Source organism: Apium graveolens, chromosome 1 (genome assembly GCF_009905375.1).
Source record: "Apium graveolens cultivar Ventura chromosome 1, ASM990537v1, whole genome shotgun sequence".
Classification (NCBI taxonomy): Eukaryota; Viridiplantae; Streptophyta; class Magnoliopsida; order Apiales; family Apiaceae; genus Apium; species Apium graveolens.
The window spans coordinates 142,863,992-142,881,205 of NC_133647.1; the positions used below are offsets into that span (position 1 = coordinate 142,863,992).

The following is a 17,214-nucleotide window of genomic DNA, read 5'->3' on the forward strand; positions in this document are numbered from 1 at the left end:
AAGAGGCCCCTGAACCAATGCCTCTACCACCAACTATAAGGCCTCAGATTGGTAGGCCCAAGAAGAAAAGAAATACCAAGAATGATATACCTGCAAATACAACCAAATTGCCAAGGACTGGAATGAAGATGAATTGTAAATATTACAAGGCACAAAGCCATAACACAAGAACATGTCCTACCAAGGCATGCTCTTCTTCTTTGTGCATTTACATATTTTCAGTATTTTTTCTAATCAAATGTATAAAATTGTTTAAATAGAAAAGTGATGAAATAAAGAAGGCTGCAGAGGAAGGAAGAGAGCCAAATATTGCCAAGACAACAGTTAGTTGCAAAACTTGCAAAAAGACAGGCCATAACTCATGGACCTGTTCTGCAAAGGTACTAAAATTTAGTGGAAAACTCTAGTTGTACCATTTGATTGCTTACAACAAATCAATGATTTTTTTTTGTAGAAAACAACCAATCTTGTCAACACTGCTACAGCTGCAAATGACAGGGTTGAAGCTCCTGTGCAGAAACTTAAAACAAGAAAAATGACCAGACAACAAGGTCAAAATGATGGAGCTGAAGGCAGTAAAAGAGATGAAGTAACTACTTTAAGACAACTTGAAGCAGCAAAAAGAAAAAAGGTTGGCAAGAAAGATAATATGGCTGCAAAACCAGGATGGAGGATTTAAGTTTCTTTGTATGAGTACTTATGTTTGTGCATTATGTTAGTGATCAAAACTTTAAATTATGGCTGATGATCAAAAATGTATATGATCATTTTGTTAGTGACTGTTTTTCTTTGTATTTCTTTGTATGACTGATTTTGTATGACTGAGTTGAAGATTATGGCAATGTTGCTCTTTTGGCATAATATTTTACTAATATAACATCACTACTACAATAACACAGACAACAACTTTAATAGCAGGAACCAAAGTACATCACTACATCACTAATACAAGACTAGTCCTAATACAATAACATAACATCCTTCAAATCCATATTACAACAGGAAAACATACAACAGGAGCAACACTAGATATCACCTTTTTCCTCAACAACTGAGCTAAATCATGTATGGAAAACATACAACATGAGCAACACGGCAAATGCACGCCATTTCGTGACTTCATTTCTCAACTGCTTGATCTCCTCACTATACTCATTTCAAGCTGCCACCAACTCCATGATATGATCATTATCCTTCCTCCCTATATTCCTCAACGGACCATTAATCACACCTCTGCTTCGACCATTGAACTCCGGCTCAGGCCATTTGAAGAAGTTGCAGGTTTGGGTAGCACATGTTAGAAATCGACGACCCAGATTATACTCAACATTTTCTCCATTACCCAATTTCTGCATCAACATTGGTGGTTCATTCTTGGTTTAGATCTGCTTCAATTTTGGAGATTATCTGATTTGGGTATGCAAAACTAAGGGTTATACTCGCATATATACACACAATAGAGCCGTTGAAATATGAATTGACCAATATGCCCGGCCTCACCGTTAACGGCGTTAACGGCCCATATGCGGAGCCATGCAAATGGCTTAAAATTATTTTGATAGCTACACAGTTGCTCAGTTTCTAAAGTCGGCCACCAAAGTGAAAAAAATAATTAGTACAAGTCACCAAAGTGCAAAAAAGTCTAGAAAATAAGACAATATATGCCTTATTCCAGCTTTTATAACAAGCCAAAAATCTAGCGAATAAAAAGAGATAAAAATGCTTACCAAATGACAGTCTCTTGTTTAAGGTTTTCTTCATGTGGCTGTATTTCTCAGCCATGGAAGAGATGTTACTGGAAGTAACGTACCGAGAAAGAATCATTCTGCTCAAGGATTCATGTTTTCTGTGTCCGCCAACTAAGTATGGCCTGTTCTCCAATATAAGCGCTTCAAAGGTACAATCTCATGAGATTGAGGTTCTTTTCTGCCTCTTCGGCTCAGATAGTCATATGGCTCTACATAATTAAAAATGCTCTTTCATAATTTATAATGACAATCACAACCGATAATACATTAACTATACAGGCCTTTAAGTGAGATACATTCACTTTAATCATGGCAATAAAGTCCCGATTGAAAGTGGAAGTGTGAAAAATAATTAGCAAAGATGATAGAATATAATCAAGCAAAAACAATTTAATTCTCGTAAGATGTAGATCAAACCATTAACTTTAGAAAAAATCTAGTAATGAATGCCAGGTCTTATAAAAGGTAAAAAAAAAAAAAAAACCTTAGATACAACTGACATATTCTATGGTTAACTTTCAATGGCCCAGCATATAACCAATATATGTAAAAGCATTAATTTCCACATCTGTTAGACTGTTACCTTTCAAGAGATATGTTAGAAAATCAAAAGAAATTCAAATAAATATGTATACTTATAAAATATAATATAAATCTATACTTCTATTTCTATACCATATATCTGTCTATCTATACTATTATAGCTGAACTAGAGATCTTTTGTAATTGGTTGTTCAGCTTTGGTTATTGGCTAATCTGCTATGTAAAAGATTGTTAGACATGAAAAAAGGTAAAAAGTCATTATATATTAGACATAAATATTTATATATTAAATAATATTTCACATTGAATCAATATCTATCTCTGCTTAGTAATTTCCTCATCAGAAAGAGATTGCACATGCATGCTTTCGTTTTTTATACATTAGTGTAACAGATAAACAAAATAATAAGAAGTGAAATATACTTAGGAGACATACTAAGGTCTAAGAGTAGTGACATCATTAATCTTTTCAACATATGCAGAGTTGCTTAACCCAAACTAAGAACGATGAAAATATATAAGATAAGTACTAACTGAAAAACAAACCAGTTCTAGCACAGCCAGATGGATTAGGTGAAGGAATATAGTCTGATTGTTGACAGGCACTTTGACCAATCTTATCTTGAACCACAATACCCTTATCAGATGGTCGCCTATGCCTTTTGCAATAGGAAATCAAACGAATGCGCAGGTTGTCCTCGTCCTCCTTCCCAGAATTGTGACATAATCTGTCTTCATTCTCGAACTAAGTAGATATATACAAAAATATGGTTACACTGGTCGATGGAGACAGACAAAACCAAAATAATAAAGGAAACAGAACATTCATATGCATACGAAATAAATCGCAGAGAATACGATTCACAATATGCTGCATCCATGCAATTCTAAGCCAAGTTTATCAAAAGATTAGAACGAAAAAAATCACCTCATGATAAAAGCCAGCAGTCCTTGCACAAAGGGGATGATAAGCTACACGACAACTGCTGTGCGAACACTGTAATTAGCAAGAACAAACGAGTATGTCAAATTAGTCAAGATACTTGTGCTGGAAGAATAACTTATAGATAAAAACACTGATTCAAATTCATATGAAAAATAGAGAGAAAACAGAGTTAAACAACAGATAGCTAATGCTGCTAGGTTAACACAAAAAAGCAAAAAAAATTATCATATTTGGAGGGTAGGAGGGGGTCCAAAAAGATAACATTCTGAAAACGTTAAGTAGGTGGTTGGGCAGAGTTCTGTGGAAGTTGGAACAGACAATAAAAATCATATCATCGGTGAGGGTCATTTATGCAGGTCAGTAACACTTATATTCAAAAAGACCTATAAAAGTTTGTAGCAGAAAAAGGATCCGCTGTCATGACACATGTACGAATTATCCACCAGGTTACACATCTCTATTTTAATTTCCAAAAACCAACTTTTTAAAGGTCAATTAATAATACTATAAATCGTAGGATTCACAAGTATAAAAAAGGAAATATTGCATTATTAGTTATAGAAGATATCAGCTTCCAAAATTTAGAGGATCCTATAAAACCGAGGACTGAAGTCCTTGTAATCATTACAAGGATATGATTAACTTGCAACAAACATATAAAAGTGAAAAAAATCAAGATGCAAAATATTGCAGTCCTGAATATTCTTTACTTTTCTGATTATTGTTCATCAATCTTGATAACAATTAAGACATACGCTTTATATCATTCAGAGTGAATTTAGGTCAATAGTTAGTTTAAGGCTGGTTAAAATATATATAAAAAAATCCAAAGTGAATGCACTGCAAGTAGTAAGTACTATAACATTTGTGTAATTACAGTACTTAAAACTTGCCTGGATACAAGCTCCATGAGAAACCTTGCAAATGCTACACAAAACCTTCAAGCGATACTACATAAACACGAGATACGTACTCAATATTAATGCATATACATATGAACAATAAATTAGTTGAAGCACAGCATCTTTAAGCCACTAATCCCCGTCATGTTTTTTAGGGACTCCGATGTCTTTAAGGAGCAGTTTAAAATATGCAACTGAAAATTCAAAGAAAAATGTAGACATAGATGTGGAAAGAAGAGAACAGTCACAATCAAAAATAGTTAACTACGTCCAAATAAAAATATAAATTAAGATATAGATAAATACCTTGTTCATTCTATTCAGCCCGTCGATGGGCTCCATTTTTCTCTCATCTAGAAAGAAAGTTTCTGCAGAACGCTGGATTGTCAACAAAAGAGCATAATTTACTGATTTACTATATAAAAACTAAAAATATAAAGAGAAAACCTGGTATGCAAATACCACTTTAAGTAAGATCTCAAGGACCTAGACTTTCTTACTATAAAAAATTATTTTCTACCTCACAAAGAATTAATCATCATCATTATTATTAGTTTTAATTATCGAAGTGCCAATAGCATAAATGAAGGATTTTGAATAATGTCTCTTTAGACCTCAAGATAATGAGCATCAATTATATATTGCAGATGCCACATTATATATGACTAGCCTGAAAACACGTATGAAGTAAAGCTACATACCATTTTTATCTTGTTTTGTGTTATTTAATTACATAAATAATCTGTAGTGCTAGATTTTATTTGCAAATGTTGAGTCTATGCACTATGCTAAAACAGAACACGACAGATCTGCTGTTTCCAGATATTTAAGATGTTGATAGACAGTGCTACATATCGAGCACAAAGGTCCATGCACCATCTCTGGAATATCTAGTCCCTTTTGTGTCTCCATGGCCCGATATAGTGCTGACTTCTTAGATGTAGGTTGCGACTTACAGCACAGTGGACTTGCTGCTTTTGTATACCTGTAAATTAGTTTCTATATTCCTAACCACTCATTTGTTTTTATGTGCCTCTAGTATATTCGGTTCACGTATTTTTAGATATACACAAGATAAAAAGCAAGATCAGTTACATCTGCGGTGGTCATACTTTAGAGTTTGAATTTAAACTTCAAACAGAAAATTTGATACAGACATCGTAGTCTACTATTGGGAAAAAAGTGTAACAATGATGCAAGCATGAATTAAAATATTACTTTCTATTTATTTAATATTATTAATTAGGAATATATTAAATAATTTTTTATAGTTAAATTATATATATTGATCACTAGGAATATACTAAATAATGGTACATAATTAGAATAGGATTCTTGTATTATTAAGATTCTACTTGGTGTTTAGGTTTTATATTTTTCTCCTAATCTTTATTATTGGAAGACTTTAATTGATTAATAAATTGAGATTCCTTGTATGTTTTGCAAATTGAGATACTACGGTTGAGGAATCCTAGGCCAGTGGATTTTCTGCGTTTAATTTATCTATATCTTTTCTTTTGTTGTTTTCCTTCTTTTTAGTTCCTTGTCGCATCAAACAACTTAAATTAAATATCCTAAAGGAAACGGAAAATTTAAATGCTTTCTGCTTGTTCCATATACTGTATCTTTCTTTCACAATTGACGTAGATTCAAAATTGAAAATATATCAATATTATTGATACTATATGCCTGTGAATATATTATGCAGTGAAAGAAATTTCTATATTACATAATAAACATCCAGCGGTAAATAATTATTCATACGCAATAGTTTGACGATAACTATCTTTATCGTCAATTTATAAGCTTATAAATTTTACTATAATGCAATGATCGACAAGATTATATATTAAATATTGCACTTTGTATACAATGCATATAATAGAGAACATGAAGCTAGCCGCTAAGTATCACCTTAGCCACTAATATAAGGCAAAGCAGATGTCTCAACCAATTAAATTGACTGGATGCCTTAACATCGCTAGATAACACCTTAACAAGTAGGACGTGCATGGATTGTTATCTTGTCATGATTTAAGGTGAATGCCTCTTTAATTTTCTATTTGTTTCTATTTTTTAGTACAAACCAAATTTAGTGGGAATATAGCAGAGAGTAGTATAAAAGATATCTTTGGTTCACAGATAGAATCTCACAATAAAAGTAAAGCACTTACCAACATCCTGCAATTTTCGCACTGCAGAAACGGGTTAATGTCATACTCCTAAAAGAACAAAAGATACTGTGAGCTCAGGTAAAGAGGCTTTTAAAAAAGTATATACAAGAACAATATAAAATAAAAAGTAGGCACTGTGAGCTCAGGCAAAGAGGCCTCCCAAAGCATACACACAATGAGAGTGATGCATACTGACAGAGTTGTTTAAGTGTGCTGGTCACAAGTATGAACATAGCATCGCTCAGCGTAGGTCTCCGTACATATAAATGTTATGGTACAGGAAAGTTTAAAGACAGTTCTAAAAAAGGGCCATAATACTCTTTTATACCCTTCCCCACATATTCTAACACACAATAGTCCATAATTAAGCATAAAATATACAAAGATTTACTTGCTCACAGTCCTTTCTTGGTTTATGTACTGGGTTATACCTCATCCGTATGGCAGACATTGCATTTGTCAAGGTCTTTCCATGTAATATGAATAGATCTGTAACCGACTGCAAGATCTTCACACCTTTTGAATGCGAACTTAGAGGAATGCGAGGGCCGTTCCTTAGTTAAAGAAAGCTGTTGATATAATGTACTACGAGTGTAAATATATAAAGCACGTAATATCTGGCATCCATGTAGAAAAACTTGTTACACAATTCTGTCATTAATTTATTCATATAATTGAACAGAATTTCTGTCATACATTAAAGGGCGAGTAGAGAAACTACGTGTCAAGAATGATAGTTCAATTATCTATATAGGATGTAACTAGACAACTATAAAGGACTAAACATATTAAAAGATTACAAGACATTACAAACTCCCCGCAACATATTAAAGGACTAAACACAATAAACATAGACATTACAAGAAGGCCACACAGGCATGATTGGTCTTCAGCCTCAGCAATTATATATAATTTGAGAACATGGTATTCATAGTTAGTTCAAAAGATTAAAATTTATTCTATGATTGATATATTATACCAAAGTCAAATACAGAAAAACAACAGAATTAGACTTCAGATGTGAAGATATAGGTGGCATAGGGTTCCTATATGCTTACTCTGCTACTTACGCACACCTAAAAGCACACAACGTCTTTTTAATAATCGAAAGTAACGCTTATATCCCAAATTAACTGTCAACATCAGCAATGCACATGTAATGTATAATATATGGGGTAGAAACAACCCAATATTCCATGAACATAAAACTCTGGCCAAATGACAAATATTAGAATGTGACACTGTCCAAGGTAATTTTGCAAGTCCTTAAAAATGGAAATCTAAATTAAGCAATTAATCCAGTCAATGAACTCATTTCTACTGCCGTATAGCTCACTACCAATTATACTTGTGATTCCATTATTCCGCTTCAAATGGAAATGCTAATCTGTCAATACAATGCTTCCTCTAAGAAAAAATCTCTCTTGAAGATAGACTATTAGGCTCCGGAACAATTTATATATTCGACGTATGATGCAACCACTTTTATCTTTGACCAAGTGATCATCAATAGACATTTGACTCCTCAAATACAACATGCAAATCCAATTTGAGATGGAGTGAATCTTATAAGAAGATACCAAAATACCTGTATAAGTTCCCTGATTTCAGGATGAGAAAATCCAAAAAAATTAGGACCAGATCTAACAATCTTGTTCTGTTCTTCAAAAGCATTCAAAGCATCAGGACTGTGCAACTTCCTTAATTTTCCGTAAAGTTTATCCCAACAGGAAGATGAAGTTGGTCCCTCAAACTGCCAAAGAAAACAAGCATATTTTAATTGGGCCCTTCAGCTTTTAAATTATTTTTTTTGTTTAAAGCATTTAAAGAAATTATTAATTTACTCTACTAGCCCAAGTCAAGACCGTAAAATATTATTATTTGATTAAAATTATTACTAATTGGTGTGTTAGTTAATCGATTTTTTTGTACTATCAAGGTGAAATACTTTCAACTAGATTGTGGACTGCTGTGACAAAGTGCTTGATATCATAAAACATTTCATTTAAATTTTGAGTAGATCTCCATCATATTATTTACTTTGACTTGTTTTTCTTTACAGTTTGATTAAAATTCCCAAGAATATTTGTTCTAATTCTAATTTCATTGCTAGGATATAGAATTCATTTTGTACATCGAGTATTTTTGGTTGGTTTTTAAACAAGTCATCTTCATTTAAAGACCTGTTCGAGGTGAGACGATGTTAACCTACCGATTCTCTTAAACTGACATGGGCATAATTGGAACCTCTTTTATCTTTAACATCCCCCTCACTCGAAATCCCACTTATTTGGGTTGGAAGGGTGGATCGCTAGGTGATTATTCCTTTATGGGACAAGTTTCCAATTTAATTTTAATAACTAGGCCGCTCTAACCCGTGTTGGGTCCACCACAGGACACATCAATTTAATGAGAATATAAGGGTCGGAGGGACTCAAACCCGATATCCTACCAACCTGAAGTCTAAAACCATGTTAAGTTTTCAGTTCTCTTTAACACTTCAAAGTGTTAAGAGTTGGGCTTACATGGATCCTATTATATGTGCAACAGATGAAAATTGTTCAACATAATGTCAATGGATCCGGAAAAATCCCTAATATATTAAATTAAACAACTACTTTCTAGCATATTACATAACTGGTAAAGAAATTCATTATAGCTACCATGAGATTGTGAGAATACTAATGTACTAAAGGAACATGTCAAATAAAGGAAAATTGTAGTATTAGTTTATAATCTACATAGAGTAAAACATGTGCTGAAATAAAGTTAGATGCAGGAATAAGTTGGTAGCATTCAATTAGAAAATACCCGATCTCCTTTCTCAGATGTAACTCGAAACATAGGCTTGTTCAACATATTACCATCTCTGAGAACTTCCATGAGATACCTTTTTTTGGATCTGAAAACTCTCAATTAAGAAGGGGAAAAAATTATCTGAGCAAGTACTAGGGAATTAAACTTAAAAAATAGAAACATAAAGAGGAAAAAGAATACCTGATATCAGAGGAAACTTTCTCACTGCGGTATATCCCTCTGGACAAATATAATTACAATCATATAATAACTCTGATTCTTTGAGAATCTTTCCTGTTATTAAAAAAAGTATGTATGAGTGGAAAAACCACCTTCAATAAACAATAAATATTTATAGTTCAGTAGTTAATGACTCTTTCGCAATCATTCCTGTTACAATATAAAGTACTTGTGATTTTGCCACAACTCTCAAAGAAGTTAGACAAAGCATTAAGCTACTACAATAGAGATAACAAGAAAGTCACGTAATAATTGCTTTTAAGAATAATGCAAATTGCAAGACACAAAAACAAACAAATTCAATGTTAACTGATTCCAGATACCCAGGTTTTTTATTTGCAAACCCCCAACTTCAAATCGGCAACTTCTAAGGTTTAAGTTCTTTGGAATATCTTCAGCTCTTGTACCATCTTCCTCTCCACTTGCGCTTTCCAAGTTACTCTTATTACTACTTTGCAATGATAGCATTTCATTTGGAAGCTTTTCATCACCAAGATACCTGACAAAACCAAAGTGGAAGTTTTTAATAGTAACTTTTACCCTTATATGTCAACAAGCATAGATGAATACAAAAAGATCAACCACTGGGACTAAAATAAGCTCAAGACCTTGTCACTTTCTCTTCAGACATGTGCATACTCTCATTGTCTAATTTACGATACAATAAAGTTGTAATTCTCCAAATAAAACTACCCACCCAAAAGAAAACAAGGTAAAGATATATAGTAAGAAAAGTTTAGCAATAGCATGATATAGAAGCATTTTGATGGTCTGAAGCTAGTGATGCAATTGACTAGATAACTAATATAATTTCAAGTGAGATAGTGTACAAAGTCCTCACAGAAAAGGTAAACCAAGAAAAGGTGTGTAGTCAATTAATAACTGCTGACAGAAAAAGAACAAATAATTTATTTTTTCCTCTTATGTACAATCCATGCTGCCATATATTTTAATTACATACAATAATGAGTACTAAGTAAAGATCTAAACAGCAAAAACTCAATAAATGATACTTTGAAAGGAGATAAGTGTTATAAATTTGGGCAGTTGACTAATTGAGTAAAATTGTCACTAGAGAATGAACACAAATAAAGGAAATATAAATAAATGAGGTAGATGCTGCTAGAAGCATGTTCAGAGATCCATTTCCCAGTCCGCTCACAGGAGGCAGTTCTATTATACAAAGTATTGATCATAATTTTGACTCCATCATTCAAATGTTCCCACATGTTACTATTATGGTTATATCTCCTTAATTTTATGGAAAAAAAAAATAACTCAAAGTTTCTTACGTCATTGCTTCCATCAAGCTTCTCCGGAAATTTGATCTCTTGCACTTTCGGTGTAATTTTGAATAAAGTCCTTTAAGAAATGGAATAACTTGTTTCTTGCTAAGCCTGTATAAAACAAGAGAAGGGACTGAGTACCAGATAATCAGGTTTTTACATACATATGCGATTAATTGCATACCTAGCAAAATCATGGTCACCAAAGAATTGAACCAGAACTGATTGCTCTCCAGAAATTTTGTTCAATAATTCAATATTACTTGCAGCAGATTCATCCAAAACAATTGCAGGCCACATAGGATGCCCTGCATTAACAGGTTTTCCAACGTGTATAACAAAATAACACATCATTGAACAGATGGAAATCATTAAGAGAAAGTAAGTTTAAACAACTCTATTGCAAGTTAACAATATAGGCCAAGCATAAATAAAATCCTTAACATTCCACAACTAGACAGAATTTAAAGGAACTGAATTGACTGTGAAATAAAACCCATAAGGGAACTTGCATATTTTAGATTTACGGTCATTTTGTTTCTTATTTTATTCATACACAATTCTTATTAAACCACATCAGATACCCCAAATGGTTGGGTGCTACACTACTTCTGGTAAATTGAAGAATAATAAAAGAAAATGACTACAAAGGTAGGAAAAACAAAATAAATACCAAATCTTTTCATTTGTTTGTTAATGGTAACAACCAAACTGCGCATTGTGCGAAGGCTAAATTTTACTCTTTAACACGCAATGCGCACACAATTTTTTCAAACACAAAAAATTTAAGAATGTAAAAAATAAAAGGATTACCAGCATCGGTCAATAACTGTTAATTTTTTTAAAAATAAAAGAAAACCATGGAAAATGAAATTTAGAAAAACGGTAATGGTTCTACGTCATTTTGGTAAAAAAAGAAAGAGATTCAGCTATGTTACTGACCAAATTTATTTTTGTTTGGTGTGTGGCAATACAATTTCATGTAATTAGGGATTCCTTATACAAGATAGAAATATTGAACGTTATCCAAATTCCAAATGTTAACCTCTAGATACATCATACATAAGAAAAGGCAGAAAATATATTATAGTTACACCTACCAGTAACCTTTGCCCATATCATATCCCCGGGCCTAGGATTAGCGTTAGAAGAGTGATCTAGCATGGCAGCCAAAGCAACCATGTCATCAACATCACGGATATCAACATCTGGATGTCGACCATGGCTTAAATTAAGTAGCTGCATCTCTTTAGGAGAAACATAAAATGAGATTTTCTGATTCGACAGTACTAGGTGTTCCTCATCACCGTCGTCTTATTTTACCTACATCATTTTGACAAATAAGATGCAAATTACGATACTTTTTGGTTATTTGTTACAACAGTACATATATATGCACTGATAAAAGAGGAATTACCTGATGCCTGTCAGTAAATGGATTGTACCCAGAGATGTGGCCACAGTACCAGTTTTCATCCAAAGGCCAATAAACCTGTACCTCCAATCTTCAATGTTAGCAACATATATATGATTTTAGACAAAGCTCTGTTTGTTTTGCAAAAAAAAAAACTTTCATTTTCCTGATTTTTCTGATATTTAACGAAAAAGGAAAATCCCGTTTAAAATGTAACGAAATTAGGAAATTTAAATAGCGAATTACAATTAATTAGAGCAAACTAATCAGAAGTACTTGCCTTGCATTTTAAACCAATAAATCTCGTTCGCTCGCCATCAATAGTTACCCTGTTTTCCAGAAGTACAAATCTTACAAGCTTTATCAAGTATAAAATACACGCAAGCAAGCGCGCACACACACAGAGAAATCCCATGTAATCAGCTAATTCAATTCATAACACACGCAGATACACACACACACACACATATAATCTTGACTAATCCCCAATTTATTGAAATAAATTTAGAGAGAATCAATCAAAAAGTAAGAATAGAAAACATACCACCTCCATTATTTGGTACATACATCTGCATCATTCTTATCAATTTTATTTCTCGATTCCCATGCAGATGCTAATCCAACTGTGACAGCTGAACCATTTTCATATGCTTCAAGCATCTTAGTACAGGTTAATCTCCTTTCTTGCTTTTCTTTGTTTCATCTACCCCTTCTCTACCTTTCAGTTTCTCCCATTGATTATCAGAACCGGAACGTTCTGAAACATTCCCTTTCTTCAAAGCTCTAGATACATCATCAGAGGGAGCAGTGGCTTCATATTCCTCATCGAGAGGAATGTACTTGACTGAAGCTCTGGCCATTTTATGGATATTTGTGCGGTTGCTCATTCTAGAAATATAGATTGACAAGATAGATTTAGACAAACAGCGAAAGTTGGGGTTTTGAGAGAGAAGATATAGATGAGTGAAAAATGAACTTGGGGAGCGGGGGCTGTTGGAGGAAGGAGATGAGTATTGAAACGGGGTATAATGTTTGAGAAGTGTATGACTATATATACACAAGGTGCTAACTTAATAGGGTATCTTCACGATTCTTTTTTTGCATGCAAAAATATGCAATTATTTTAAAACATACACTTTTGGGAATTGGGGAGTTACTATAGCATAACGGATGCTTTTGGGGATAAGTTAAATTCTAAATATAATCTACAAATATATATGTGGTATCAAAAAATAAGAATATAAAATGTGAGACCTGATACTGTCTAACAGATTCGAAAAAAGCAAGGAATCATATCAGTTTTTTTCCAATTAACATTTTTGGAAAAAAGTGTATTTTAAAAAATGAGAAGATGCTTTTAGAGAACAATTAATCCCTAGTTTTAATAGCAAGGAATCATATCATTTTTTTTTATCTATTTTACATAAATATTTGGGAATGAAGTTAACTAAAATATAATATAAAGTTAGATCAATATTTTTAAGAAATATTCTACATATATATTATTATGGTAATTTTTTAAAGAGGGTGGGGCCGGGGATTGAAAATGGGGGTATAATGTTGACAAGTGTATGACTAGATATATACACAAGGTGCCAAGGAGTATCTTTAAAATTCTTTTTTTGCATGCAATTATCTCAAAATTGTGGAGATACTTCAGTACAACATATGCTTCTGGGATTTGGGGATTTACTATAACATATCATATGATATTGGGGATAAATTTAATTCTAAATATAATCTACTACCATATTGTGGTACCAAAAAACAAAAAAATAAGCATATAAATTGTGGGATCTGGTACTGCCTAATAGATTTGACTAAAGCCAAACAACATTTTTGGAAAAAAAAAGTGTACTTTTAAAATGAGAAAAAAATTTTAAGATCAGTATCAATTTTTTGTATTTATTTTACATAAAAATTCGGGAATAAAGTTAACTGAAATATATTACAAAGTTTTATTACAATTTAAAAGGAGTTTCCTTAATTTATATTATTAGGGTAATGTTTTGGAGAGGGGGCGTTGGAGGAAGGAGACGAGTACTGAGAATGGGGGTAAAATGTTTGACAAGTGTTTGACTATATACGCATAATGTGGCAAGTTAACAAGGTATATCTACAATTCTTCTTTTGCCTGCAAAAATATGCAACTGTGCCATCTCAAAATTGGGGAGTTACTTTTGTATAACGTATGCGTTTAGAAAAAAGTTTAGTTCTAAATATAATCTACAAATGTATTTGGGGGACCACCTCCTTCCTAATTTTTAAAATTAACTCAACTTCAAATTTATTGTTTGTTATCTGACAAACATATTAAATCAGTTAATTTAGACTTGAAAGTTGGTTTAAAGTTGCAGGTTCCGTTTGTCATACATGTTTCATGGTTATTAAGGCTGGTGCAGTTTTAAGTCTTGCATGCATGTGTAGCTACATTTACAGTGGTCAACTGAGAAAGTGAGAATACATACATCTTTTAGCTGCTAATGGCAACACTATAATCAGATAACTAGATAAGTATAACTATTATTTCATGTTAGCTTGAAGAAAATGCCAATTATATCATGGCCATATAATAAAACAAGAAAGGAAATTCGCAATAAGTAGCTGGAAAGTTGAATGACATTTTTTTCCCCAACATACCTCGAATACTAGGATTTTGGCTTGTTCAGCTTGATAACTCAAAAAGTCGAAGCTGGTAACCAACTTCTTGTCCAGGCCTTTGTTAAAAAATCAACTTTTCACCCCTATGACACTTAAATCAGGAATTTAAGCACATCAGTAGAAGCCAGATCTGTGAGTTGCGACAGTGCCTATCAGTGAGACGGTCATACTGCTCTTTCTACTATAATCAATCCAAAGCTTCCAATGAATAAGACCCCTATAAAAGTGTCGAAGAAGTACATTCTCTAACTGTATTTTAACCTAATATCAGAAGTTATCATTCATCACAAAATATAACAATCCATCCTCTGATTGTCGAAGAGGATTAATGACTGTCATAGTTATGAACAGAAAATACATGGCTATATGATTCTCTCCTCCCAGTTAATAAGTTGATCTCAATTCCTGGCAAATCCATCAAGATATGCAATCTATTCTGTTTCTGCTTCTTCAGAAGATTGCAACAGATGTTCTTTACAAGCCACCAACAACTCCTCAGCATTACTCGGAAATCTTGATATAAAGTTATCCAAGAATGCATCCTCCAGAAAACCCACCACATTCGAGAAATTTGGCGACTTCTTTAACAATCTCTCTAACTTAAGTATCTCGACAACTCTATACCGAGGAATCACTCTATCCTCCATGCTGCACATCAAATAGGATGATGTCTTACTATGCTAATATTTTTCAACTTAATAGAATTCAAACAGAACAAAACCCCAAACATCAACTTTCTTTCTGATGACCTAAACATCCCTAACATTTTCCTAAACATTCCGCCACAATCATCCAAAAAAACCAAAAATGCTCAAACAACCAAAACTTTCGAGCTAACTTATCATCCCAAACCAAACACATGGTATAAAGTACATGAAACAGTCCAAAACCTTACCAACATAGTCCTTAACATCATTTAAATCCATAGCAAAAAATCCGACAATCCACATTCCATCAAATAACACAAATCTCTACTAATTACCAATTACATCAACTTATGATCAAAATTAAATCTTTATCATTTACAAAATAACCAGTAATAATCATAAAATTGCGCAAAAGTAACTGACCGAGACTAAAATCCGCAATACCCAAATCTGGAAAAAGCTGTACTTGAGGCCTGAACTTGTGAAAATACAATTTGTGGGTGGGGAAAGAACCCAAGAATTGGATGACTATTTTCGGGTTTTCGAGAGGTGGAAAATGGTTGCATAGAGAAAAAGGAGGATACAAGATGGGTTTTGAGAAGCATGATGATTGAGTTAAGTAAATGGAAACTTGTGGTTTGGAAGATGAGGGTGTTGTAGTTGTGAAAGAATAGTTATAAATAATGGGGTTTTGTAATAGGGTGAATCTTGTGTTGTAGTTTCCATTTGAGGTGTTGATACTATCAATTTACCAAACTGGTTATTCGCCTCTTGTGCCCTGCCCATTTGCTCCCTACTCAAGAGTTTCCCTTTGCTCAAGAGTGCTGGGTTTCCTCAACACAATTCTACTTCTGGGTAAAAATGATCAAAACAGATTGTGTTTTTTTCCAAAAAAAAATGGGTATTATTTATACAACACAGATATCGAAACAATTAGTGGTGTATTGAACTAAGATTTTAATATATTATATATAATTCATGGATTTTAATAGATTATATCAGATTTTGATTTTACGTGGATTCTAGATAAAATATCGTAAAGTTGATAAATAGTTTTAGGATTTAAACACAATCCTTCAAAATCTTATGAATTATGATGGGATTTCAAAAATCATAAAATACATTCAATAATACCACAAAATCCATCATTTTATAAATTCCATAAAATCCGTCATCATGTGAATACTATCAGATTTTAATGGATTTTAAATAATGTCAGTTGAATACCTTCAGATTTTTAAATATAGTTTAAAATCCTGATTGAATATCACCAGATTTTGTAGTATAATTCAAAATCCTAATTGAATACTATAAAATTCTGATATATTTTTTAAAATTTCAATTGAATACACCTGGATTTCATGAATTAAATTTTTTTTATTAGAATCATAATTCAATACATCCCCTTAATCGGTAAATCAGTAGAAATACCAATATGTTATTACAAATATACACTTAATACAATATTTTATTTTTAGAGTAAAGTGCAAGATGTGTACTTGAACTTTACAAGTGGTGCAAGTTGTGTACCTGTAATTCGAAAATAGCAAAATGTGTACCTGAAGTTACCAAAAGCATGCAATTTGTGTACATCCGTTAATTTTTTTAACACTGTTAGTGGAAACTTCGTTAGTGGAAACTTCTTTTTAAATGCATGTGTACCCGATGATTGGAAATGGTGCAATTTTTGTAACTGAAGTTTGATAATAACAAAATGTGTATCCGAATAAATCCGTGCAAAATGTTTCATGTTGTATTTTCGTGCAAAATTGAATATATAGATATATATATTAACTAAATTAAATAAACTAAAATATAATATAATATTTTTAGATAACTATTAAATATTTATATTAA

General features: G+C 32.6%; 1 protein-coding gene across 10 annotated transcripts; it reads right to left on the reverse strand.

Annotated features, from left to right (window-relative positions):
• Positions 1 to 886: 886 nt before the first annotated feature.
• Positions 887 to 16,223, reverse strand: LOC141667661 (histone-lysine N-methyltransferase ATX2-like). 10 transcript variants are annotated; one of them, XR_012552733.1, is made up of 13 exons: positions 9,673 to 9,717; positions 9,311 to 9,403; positions 9,125 to 9,215; positions 7,902 to 8,066; positions 6,745 to 6,930; positions 6,314 to 6,361; positions 4,446 to 4,517; positions 4,131 to 4,187; positions 3,220 to 3,288; positions 2,826 to 3,036; positions 1,728 to 1,957; positions 1,501 to 1,581; positions 887 to 1,349 (listed from the first exon to the last, which is right to left on the reverse strand). XR_012552733.1 is itself a non-coding variant. In XM_074474267.1 (12 exons), exons 6-11 carry the CDS (start codon positions 11,878 to 11,880, stop codon positions 9,166 to 9,168), a joined length of 693 nt encoding a protein of 230 aa, XP_074330368.1. In that variant the 5' UTR covers positions 11,881 to 11,958; positions 12,053 to 12,127; positions 12,330 to 12,378; positions 12,594 to 12,937; positions 14,690 to 15,358; positions 15,781 to 16,223; the 3' UTR covers positions 7,927 to 8,066; positions 9,125 to 9,165. The 10 variants fall into 10 exon arrangements, 6 of the variants coding, with proteins under 6 accessions (XP_074330360.1, XP_074330352.1, XP_074330331.1 ...); XR_012552729.1 differs by having other exon boundaries at positions 887 to 1,407; XR_012552734.1 differs by lacking the exon at positions 1,501 to 1,581.
• Between the last annotated feature and the right edge of the window lie 991 nt (positions 16,224 to 17,214).

Excerpts from the sequence above, each read along its gene's own strand:
- LOC141667661 (XM_074474230.1), bottom strand. The coding sequence starts at position 9,196 with ATGGAAGTTCTCAGAGATGGTAATATGTTGAACAAGCCTATGTTTCGA. Across the intron at positions 8,067-9,124 it reads CATCTGAGAAAGGAGATCGG|TTTGAGGGACCAACTTCATC; the intron begins GTATTTTCTAAT and ends TTTCTTTGGCAG. Across the intron at positions 3,037-3,219 it reads CTGCTGGCTTTTATCATGAG|TTCGAGAATGAAGACAGATT; the intron begins GTGATTTTTTTC and ends ATATCTACTTAG.